Genomic DNA, 10,306 nt, shown 5'->3' with positions numbered 1-10,306 from the left:
GGGCCATTCCATCCATCCTGGTTCAGGAAGGAATGGCTCCAGCCAGGGGAACCTCAGGCCTACCTGATTCAGATTTTCTTAATTTATCCCCCACTGCATGAAAGATCTAAAGTCTGATGGGGCATGGGAAGCAAGACTTGGTGTAGCCAGGTGGGTGGACTGACAGACTGGCCAACAGACTCATAGAAACCGGGAAGGAGGAATGCTACTCCCTAGGAATACTGAAGGAAAAGAGACAATTTATTGGCAAACTCTGACTATTCTCCCGTCACCTCTCCTTCCTCACTGCCAAGCTGCTGCCCCAAATTCTCCAGGTCTGGGACTCACAGAAGGAGTCGGCTGTCTGCCCCAGCCCAGGAACCTGGCATAGAGTGGAGCGCTAGAGGTTCTTGCTCACTCACATTCCTCCTGACTGTACCTCATTCACCTAAGGGCAACCAATCTCATACCCTAACTTATCTGAATCATAGTCTGCTTTCTCACACCTGGATCTCAACATTTCTCCAGTCCTTCCTCTGGGAAGCAAGGATTCAGAAGCATCCATAACCCAGACTACACTCAAGATTTCCCTAGAGTACCAGGGGAGATGTTGGGTTTTTATTTCCCTCAAAATGCCTAAGCAAATACTTTAACTATTGATGTAGGTTCACAGAGCCTGTAGATTCCAGCATTACATCTGGCATCCTGCTGAGCAACTTTGAGCGAACCCATCCTCACCTCTCCTCTAGACCTGTTTCTCCATTCATTCAATGTTAGCCTTGGAAACCTTGCAGGCTCCAGTGTTACCAGCTCAACAAACGGCACCGTCCTCTTGCTGTGAGATTAGTTTCCTAGGAATGAAGACTCCAAAGCTCTCAGGCCCGCTGACCAAGTGTGGGCTGGAAGAGTGGGGGCAAGGCGTGGGGTCTCATGGCACTAGGCAGAAGAGCAGGTCAGAGGCCAGACTGTGGAGCCTCTTCGCTGCTCTGGAAGAGCCTGGAGCCACCCATCTAAGGCAGGCTAAAGGTACTGGACACCAGTGGGATAGGGAGGAAGTGGAGGCTTTGAGGGGAAGGCTAATCTGCTCCACTATGGGTTGGTTGCTGTGCCCCTCAGTACCTTCACTGGCTGCCCCCAAATCCCAGCTTTGCTTGCAGTGGGGAAGGAGGTAGGAAAAAGGTGGACAGGTCTGTCTTTGCTAGAAGAACAAGGGATGAGGCTCAGAACTCAGGACTTCTCACCCCTGAAGAAACCTATTTCTAACCCTTCCACCCCAGTCCTCCACACCACATCCCCCCAGCTTCTGAGGGGGGGACCACACTCTCACACAGTGATATAGTCACAAATAGACATGCTAGCACACGCAAGTGTTCAGCCCTGAGCCATCACCCACACAGACACATATTTCCTCTCACACACAAACATATACACAGTCACAGATCCCAAATACTCAAAAATCACATACACATAGACTGTGATACCTGGAACCATCATCATAAAGTGGGAATCTACCATCCTTAACCCTTAACATACCACTTTTTTTAAAACCTCAAATATGGTAATAATCACTTCTTTTGTTTCTCTTCTGTTCTCCACTATCAGAATCAGACGGCATCTAATGATGCTAGGCAGATGCTTGCTGCTTGTACCTCTAGTACAATGCCCAGCACACAGTAGATGTTCAATAAATATTTGTGGAAAGAAGGAGCCAACGAGTTAAGAGATGTCCAGGGCCTAAGGCAAATTAACTCGCCAGCGTTTGATCCTTACAGTTACCTCCTCGAACAGGAAAACTGTTCACACAAACTGAGCCCTGACACTGTCCTCACACTCTTCAGATGGTCAACAGAGGGAGGAGGGAGGGGGTAAACAGATCAGAGGCCAGACCTGCTGCCTGGGGCCCATCAGAACCCGGAAGCTGCCTCGAAGTCCATCTGCCCTCTTAATGCTATATCAAAGACTCATAGCTTTGCAAAAAGATCCTCACAACAGTCCTCCGAACCTGCAGTCTGCCTGGGGCTCCATAAAGAGTGGCTGCCTGGGGCTGTCGGGTGGTACCAATGCAAGGCCAGCCCACCAGGGTCTCCAGCCATGCGATGTGACTCCTCCACTCCTCATACTGGGAGCCCAAGTTCTTGGATCCACTGGCCCGATCCACAACTGTTCCGCTGTGTAATCTGGTCTCTTCCATTCCAAAGCAGAAAGTGGAGCCATACTGTCCTCAGAACCCTCTAGGCTACTGCCATCTGGGTCCAAGGCTAGTTTAAGTGACTACCTCACCAGCTGCGCTTTCTGGAGTGGAGTGACACGAGGGGAAGGGAGAACTAGCCCCCGAAGATTGGACATTTGCATGGAACTCGCAGTTCTGACTCGAGCCCCCTGGGCCCTGAAGGCGCAGATGGGAGGGACTGCGAGGACTAGAGCGTGTGTGTGGGGGTGGTGGTCTCCCTACACTGTGACCGGCCCCGCACGTCTGCATCTGAAAGGAATGGGCCGCTAGCCTAGGAGTCCAAACAACACCGACACCTGCTGGGGAGGGGGACACAAAGCGAGGGCCCTCTGGAAGGGGCGATGAGTTAATGTGGACAATAAGCCGCACTCCTGCACCCACATCTACCCCTACCCCGCCATACACACACACACCGTTTTGCAGTGTCCACACATAATTTGAAATACGCTTTTCAGAGCTGTGGCGATTCTTTGGAAACGTAGGGACTGATTTAAGTATCTTGTTCTGCTATTAATTCTTCCTTTCCAGTCCTAAGATCCATGCAACCGCAATTCCAAGGATAATTCTGCCTGCGTAGACAGAAATGCCCCGAAGGTAAGACTATCCTAAGACGTTTTTCCAACATCGGGGGAAATGAAAACAGACCTCCAAGACCCCGGCTTCCCGGGACGAAACGCTCAGGACTCCCTGTGGCGGCTGCTGTGAGCATCTTCCCAACCGCCGGAGCGTGCGGGCGCTGATGCGTAGCCCGTGCGAGCCGCGCATTCCCGAATAGCTGGGCGGGAAGGAGGCGGGTACGGGCTGAGGACCGGGACCCTGTCGACCCCCTTCAGGAGGACGAGATTGCGGCCCGGAGGCTGGCATGGCCCGGGGGAGGACACCAGGCGCAGACCCCTGCCGCGCGGAGAAAAGCAAACGCGCGGACGACGAGCGTCTTCCGCTGAGTCCGTGTGGAGCGAAAAGACAGAGCCCTGCAGACACCCAGGACTCAGAGCCGGGAGCTGTGCGAGGGTCGGAAACAACCCCGAGGGTGTTTCCGCGCCCAGTCCAGCCCTGGGGCGCAGGCACCGGAGGAGAACGCTTTTCTTCACCAACAGTCCGAAGCCTCTGGGGCTCCGGAGCGCCAGAGCCTCGGGCCGCACTGCCTCTCCGCTACGAAAGGAGGCGGTGCCCGCTCCGCCCCGCGCCGCGCCCACCAGCTCGCGGAAAGATTCGTTCCCTAAACCAGAGCTGGGAATCTCTGTCCTCCCTACAGATTTCTGTGTTGGTACGCGTCTATGCCGACCTTAAGGAACAGAATAATTCCACTCCAAAACTCTAACATATGTTTTGCTCTCAAATGCCTAGACGAAAAGCTTAGAGGCTGAATTATCCTGTGCGACCTCTGCCACCTCTAGTTCTCTTTCACCGCTTCTCCGGAAACTTCAGAACGCCAGCCGCAAGGTCAACTGTGAGCTAGGTCTCAGCGTGCGGGTGGGTCCTCTTGGATACCTCGCCAGGCCCGAGCCCTGACAACCTTTAGAACCACGTATCGGAATAATTTGGGAGCAAACCCAAACTCGCCTCGCTTCTCTTTGGCGGGATGCGCAGCGTTTCAGTTAAATTCCGATTCCGATCCATAAAGACCCTAGGCGACCCGCCTCCTCACACCGCCCCGCTAAGGTTGAAATCTTCAGAGGCACGCTCCACACTAAAATCTCTCCCCCCTTTTTTCTTGCCGGGTCCCTCGTTTAAACGGCGTCGGCGCCTTTATTCGCCTGACCCTAAGCGGAGGAAAACCCGCCTGATCCGTCATTGTCTGGTCCGCGGTCGGCCCCACCCCCGCCCCAATCAGTGTCACAAAACGCCCCTTTCAACAGACTCCAAACCCTCTTCACCCGGGCTCACCGAGCCTTCAACTTCATTAAGTGTGCGCTACGGCGGCGCTGGAGGAGGCGAAGTTTAAATAAACCGGAGCGGAGAGGGAGGAGGGGTGGGTTGCTAGTTGAACGGGAGAGGGAGAAGTGTTTTTGAAAAGGGGAAAAAAGTCATCAGGGGAAAAGCGCTTTGTAACCACGAAGACGCGCCCGCTGTGGCGAGAACAAATTGGATATGGAGGGGGAAGTGTCCGCCCCCACCTCAACTCCCGCTCCTGGGTGGTCCGGGGAGCCCCAGGAGAAAGAAAGATGGGGAGGAATCGGCGGTGAAAAGAATTAACCAATTTAATTGGGCTTCAAGAGAGAAATGGGGAGAGGCTCACCGATGTGCCCCGATCACCGAAACCAAACACCCTTCAGTAAAGTAAAATAAAATAAAAATGAAATAAAATGTCTGACTTTAGCCTTGGCTGAAAGACGTATGTCACAGTTTGAGAATCAAGGCTGTTCTCAGCCGTAGAGAGTAAATCTGCAAGATGGGGAAATTCTGCCCGGAAAGACCCCCTCCCCCTCTTCGTGGCCTCGGGCCTCCCGGCGCCGGATGAAAAGGAATGAAATTGAACGAAATTGAACGAAATGAAGTGAAATTGACCAGTGAAATTCGCCAATTTTCTTCTCCTTTAAACTGCCCGCTCTCAGCAGCACTTTCTGAACCCCAAGCCGATTTTTCGACATTTTTTTTCTCACCTCGAGAGATGAAGGTATGCCCTGGATATTTTCTTATTATTGTCACCGATCGTTGGAGCTTGCGGGGTCAGAGACTCAGCTGTATCCACCCAGACGGCCAGGGAACCCACAGGAGGGGCTCCAGATGGAATGGCCTTTTCTCCTCCCAGAAGGCTGGCTTCCCTCCTAGGTAAGCGGACTTATGCTGAACCACCACCCTTATGCACCCAGAGGGTGAAAGGGGACCACTTACAGAACCTCTCTTGTCAGGGGGAAGGGGAAAAAGAAGTCCCAGGCCTCTGCCTTACAAACGTGGGATTAATTCAGCCTTCTTGCCCCTCCCTACAATCCAGGTCCCAGGTGGGTCCTTGCCAGCTCTTAATTAACAGGTTCCCAGCCCACGCAACCTGAAGGAGTCCTGAATTCAAAATATCCTCCCTTCTCCCCTGACTTAAACGGTGCACATATCTCAACAGTTCTTGTCTGGTATTTTTCAAGGCCAGTAATTATATCTGGCCCAGATCTGGCCTTCTTGACCCAGGGCAAAACTGGGGTCTGAATTGGTCTGAGACGCCAAGCTCCCTAGAATCCCCTGGAAGGATGCATCTCACTCTTCTCCAATCCTCTTTATTTCTACCTTTTCCTCATACAGACCCTCTGACGCATATACACCAAGCAATATGCATAGATAAATTCATGCACGCACACACTCTTCACAAAGACACACTGAACAATCCGGAAAGACCCACTGCTTCTCCTGGAAGTAGCAGTTGTGGAAATATCTATCTACACCATCAGATATGAATTCTGGCTGACTTAATTTTCTCTAGAGGAGAAACAAATTGGTATCTTTTACTTAACGCTCCAACCTAATATCTGGGGGTGGCATAGTCATGGTAAATAAGATCATCTAAGCTACAAAGTGTTTTACTGAGAGCAAACACACCATCTTGTTCAAACGCTCAACCTTCCTCAAGTGAAAAGAAATGAAATCAAATTCAGTAACAGAAGTCAACGAAGCAGCCAGCAAGAGACCATTATCCCAGAATCAGCAGACATTTCCCTCTATCTACCCCTGAATCTAACCTTCCTTCTCCTGGACTATTTGATAAAATCACTGGAAGCGAGCTCCGTGCTTCAGTCTCACTCCACTCCCGCAGACCCTCAACAAGATGGAGGAGAGGATGCCTCACCTCTGGCAGAGGGGTTGCATTTAACATCTATGCCTGGAACCTCTTCTCTCCTTACCTGAGGAAGGTGTTAAGAGACTTAGGAGTCCCAACCACTCTTCCTGGACCCTGGTGTGTTCTCACCCAGATCCTGATTCTGACCCTCTTCATACAGGGTACTCTCTCCTCTACTTCTTCCTCCTTTCCTACTGCTCCTAACGTCTGAGATTTGCCTAAAGCAGCCTGTAAGGCTTCTCCTTGTCTGCCTGTCTCAAGCTCACTACATTTGATTCTCTGACCTTTCCTTCTTCCTCCTGTCACTTGTCTCCCAACAGACTTGTCGACCCCAGCATGCGTCTATTTTCTCTGAAGGCTGAACTGCTTCTTACTGCACCTCCATATTTCTCTTTTTCTCCTATGACCTTAGTTGAATGTTCAGAGAAAAGAGCTAAGTAACCATCTTTGTTTCACCCAAGCATCACCTCTCACCCAACACACTTGCAAGTCTGGCCTCTGGGAGTTCCAGACTCAGGGCTTATGGAAGACTCCAGCCAGCCCAATGGCTTTGCACTCAGGCAATAGGTTCTGAGCAAGGCTCAAGGATTCGGGAAGTTTACCTTACTAGAACAAGGCCTCACCAATCCTCTCCTTTAGTTCATACTGCCCTCACCACCAAGTTTCTCTGGCTGGAGGAGAGAGGGGTTTCACAGTTTTCAATTCAGGCCTTTCACTCCAATCATTCCATGTTTGTGTGTGTGTGTGGCGGGGGGGGGGGGGGTCTGGGGGGACGCAAAGAATGCCCTACAATGGCCAGAGAGAGACCTCTCTCCTCTTAGGGACACAGAAAGAGACGGTGACAGAGAATCGAAAACAGAGAGACATGGTCACAGATACACACAGAAATAAAAACACAGATATCCTGAAATACAACTGACACCCCCCCCAATAAAGGACAAAAACAAGGCCATATGTCCACCCAGACAAACAGGAACACAAGCTCCATAAAAGCCCCCATGTCCAGAAGCACAGAAAGGCTTACAGAATATGCATCAGTAAACGCTTTCACTCACATTGTACTTAAAGGGTATAGTGTCCATGAGCCTGAGGCACCCAGATCTGCCCAGGCCATGCTAAGTCTGAACTGGAAAGAGATGAGAATCCCCCAGGTACATTTGAAATAAAACCTCTCTGCAGACACCCCAGGCAGAAACATTTGAGGATCAGAGCAAAAATGAAAGTGCTGGAGGGGTCACAGGCATCCCAGAATCCTGGCCTTATTAACAGCCGAAGGCCAAGGCCACAGTATCCCCTGTATCTGACAAACCCAAGCCCTCCTCTGCCTGCCTGGCCTGCTCACTCTGCCTAGGAGTCTGTGAGACCCGGGACCGGGAATGGGGAATGCAGGCAAGCAGACAGAGCTGGTGACTGCTGGAGTTCACGTACATTTATTCAATTGACACTGATGGGGAGTGGGGGGAGACAGGTTTTCTTTTCTTCCACACAGACCATCAGACGATTTCACAGAGTCTCCCCAACTGCAGAAGTCTAAATCAATGCACACCCAGTGGACAGAGAACGCAGATAGCAGCCTGCGATACAGATATTTACACATGGTTACAGGACCCCTGCCACAGGATGTGCCCTGGCCCAGCCCACCCCCACCTCTCCGGTCCCTGACCCAGACCCTCCTCTCCCACCCCAACCTCATTGCCTTTAGCTACAATAAATATCCCAGGGCCTGGGACAGAGCAGACCGCGGAGAGGGCTGCTGGCCCTGGATGGCTGGACCCAGCCGGCCACGGGAAAGGGGTAAAGTTCCTTCCAAAGCGCCCCCGACGCAAAAGAGGGAGGATTTTCCTCAATGGAGTGGGATCTCGGGATTGCCCAGGCATTGTGAAGACCCTCGCTTCACCTCTCCGTTCACCTCCGCCTGTGTAGACACTGCAGTAGGCTTCCGAGAGAGAATGAACTGCTTTGGAGAAGAGCGAGGGGGGGGAAAGAAAAGTTGCATTTTCCTTTTAAGCACAAAGTAGATAATAGATGTCTTTAAATTATAATATTGAACAATCAGGGCCTCAAAGCTGGGGAAGGAGTGAGGGAGAAGCAGAAGGGGAGACCTCTCTGCGCAGTTGGTGTTTCTGGCCGGATCTGCCCGGGCCTGGGTAGGCACCTCTCCGGGAAAACATTCTTCCGGGGCTGCCAAGAGGCGCAGAGACTGGGAAAAAGCGAAGACATCCCCTCCCCCTTTTACTGCTCAAAGTGAAATGGGATCACGGCTAGCGACCTCGTCGCGTAGACCCGGGCCTCTTCCTGAGCGATGAAGCCCGCTTCGTCCCAACTGTCGGAGAGATTCCGAGCGTGGAACCACGGGCGCCGGCCCAAGGTCTGGAGACTCTTCATAAATAGACTCCCTGAGTTCCGCTGGGACCGCAGGAGCTCCAGGAGAGACTGAGGAGTGCGGGCTCAAAGTGGCCCGGATCCCGACACGGTCAGAAGTGGCAGCCACTGAGGCCTGCGACTTTGCCGGCAAACGGGGGCCCTGAAGACAGGAGAGCGTCCCCGTGGTGCGAGAGGCGAACGTGGCCGGCCACTGGAGCCAGGGCCGGGGCAGTCAGCATGGCCAAGACCTGGGCCTGACCCCCAGGACCCGCCGCCGCCGAGAACGGCGACCCTGGGGAGCCCTCGCCGGCGCCCGGGGGTGCTGCCCCGCCGCCACCGTGGCCCATAATGTGGTCTATAGAGAAGGAAGGCCTCTGCCCGGCCCCGGCGCCCCCTCCACCCGCGTCCGTCTTGAGGCCGGGGCGCAGGAGTGCGGTGCCCGCTGCGGGAGGGCTCAGGGACGCGGGGTAGAAGGCTTTGGCGCAGCCAAGCTCCGCGCCCAGGAAGGCTGGCAGGCCCGAGGGGCCCGGGCCCGACCCTGCGCTCGGAGCAGGCGCAGGGGCCGGAGCCGAGGCTGCGCTCGCGAACACCGAGGCCGTCGGAGGTCCGGGTGGAGGCGCCGCGGCACGGCCCGGGGGTACCGACAGCTGGCAAGGGGCGGCGGCGGCGGCGAAAGCAAAGGCGTGCGGGTGTGGATGCGGGTGCGGGGCTGGGCCCGGCGGGGGTGCGCCGTAGGCCGGGAGCGCCAGCCCGTAGCCGTAGCCATAGGCTCCGTAAGCCGCGAAGCCCGGCAGGAAGGCGCCGGGGTCCCCCGCCGCTGCAGCCCCGCCGCGCAACAGCAGCTCGGGGTGCGGGTGCGTGTGTGGATGCGGCGGCGGCAGCGGCTGCCGCTTGAAGCGCTTGCGGCGCCGCAGGAAGCTGCCGTTGTCGAACATGTCGGCCGACTCCGGGTCGAGCGTCCAGTAGTTGCCTTTGCCCGGGTTGCCCGGCTCGCGGGGGATCTTGACGAAGCAGTCGTTGAGCGAGAGATTGTGGCGGATGCTGTTCTGCCAGGCGGGGAACTTCTCCCGGTAGTAGGGGAAGCGGCCGCTGATGAACTCGCAGATCTCGCTCAGCGTCAGGCGCTTCTTGGGGCTCTGCAGGATGGCCATGGTGATGAGCGCGATGTACGAGTAGGGCGGCTTCACCAGGGGGCTCCGAGTTGCCGCGCCCCCCGACGGCGGTCCTGGCCCGGGCCCCGCCGCGCCCCGGGCCGCCGCCGAGACTGGCCCGGGGCTTCCCGCTGCGGCCGCCGCCCCTCGGGGCGCTAGAGCGCGGGGCTCGCCGTCCGAGCAGCCACCGGACTCCTCCTCGTCCTCCACGGCTTCCCCCGCGGCTTCCTCCGGGGGAAGCTCGGGGCCGTGGGGGAGCACGTCCCGGGGGGCGCGGGGCCCAGAGCGGGCAGGGAGCTCCCCCCCACCGCTGCTGCCGCCGCCGCCGCCCACCACGTCTATATCTGCGTCGGCCTCGGACAGTGCGGCCGGGGAGCTCTCGGAGGACATGATCTCGCAGCAGCAGCTGCCCAGGGTCATGGTGCCGCCGCCGCCACCGCCGCTCTCCGGCTCCGCTCCGGCCGCGGCTCGGGCTCCGCCGCGCTGCCTCTGGGGCGAGTGTGTTTTGCGCGCGGGCGGGGAGGGGGCGGGGGACTGAGGACTGGCGGGGAGGGGTGTCCCCCAGCTCTGCAGCGCCCCCTCGTGGTTCACTCTGCCGCTCTCATCTCTCAGTGAGTACCCTACTGGCGACGGCTCTCTCCGCTGCCCCGGGAGCCCGAGCCGGGGGCAGCGCCCAGGGCGCGGGCGGAAGAAGCTGAGGCGCCCCCCCTTACTCTGCCGGTCTTGGCCCCCAGCCCCCCCTCCCCCGCCCCGGGGAGGAGAGGTCTCGGGATTAGTCCCTCCCGCTTGGCGGCAGCTTAAGGCGGAAGAGCGCGA

The 10,306-nt window shown here is 56.1% G+C and overlaps 1 protein-coding gene across 1 annotated transcript; it reads right to left on the bottom strand.

Moving 5' to 3' along the window:
- FOXD2 (forkhead box D2) lies at window positions 7,394–9,933 on the bottom strand. Its single transcript, XM_018043928.1, has one exon. It carries the CDS (start codon window positions 9,908–9,910, stop codon window positions 8,450–8,452), a length of 1,461 nt encoding a protein of 486 aa, XP_017899417.1. The 5' UTR covers window positions 9,911–9,933; the 3' UTR covers window positions 7,394–8,449.

Source organism: Capra hircus, chromosome 3 (genome assembly GCF_001704415.2).
Source record: "Capra hircus breed San Clemente chromosome 3, ASM170441v1, whole genome shotgun sequence".
NCBI lineage: Eukaryota > Metazoa > Chordata > Mammalia > Artiodactyla > Bovidae > Capra > Capra hircus.
This window is presented reverse-complemented; position numbering and strand designations above follow the sequence as displayed.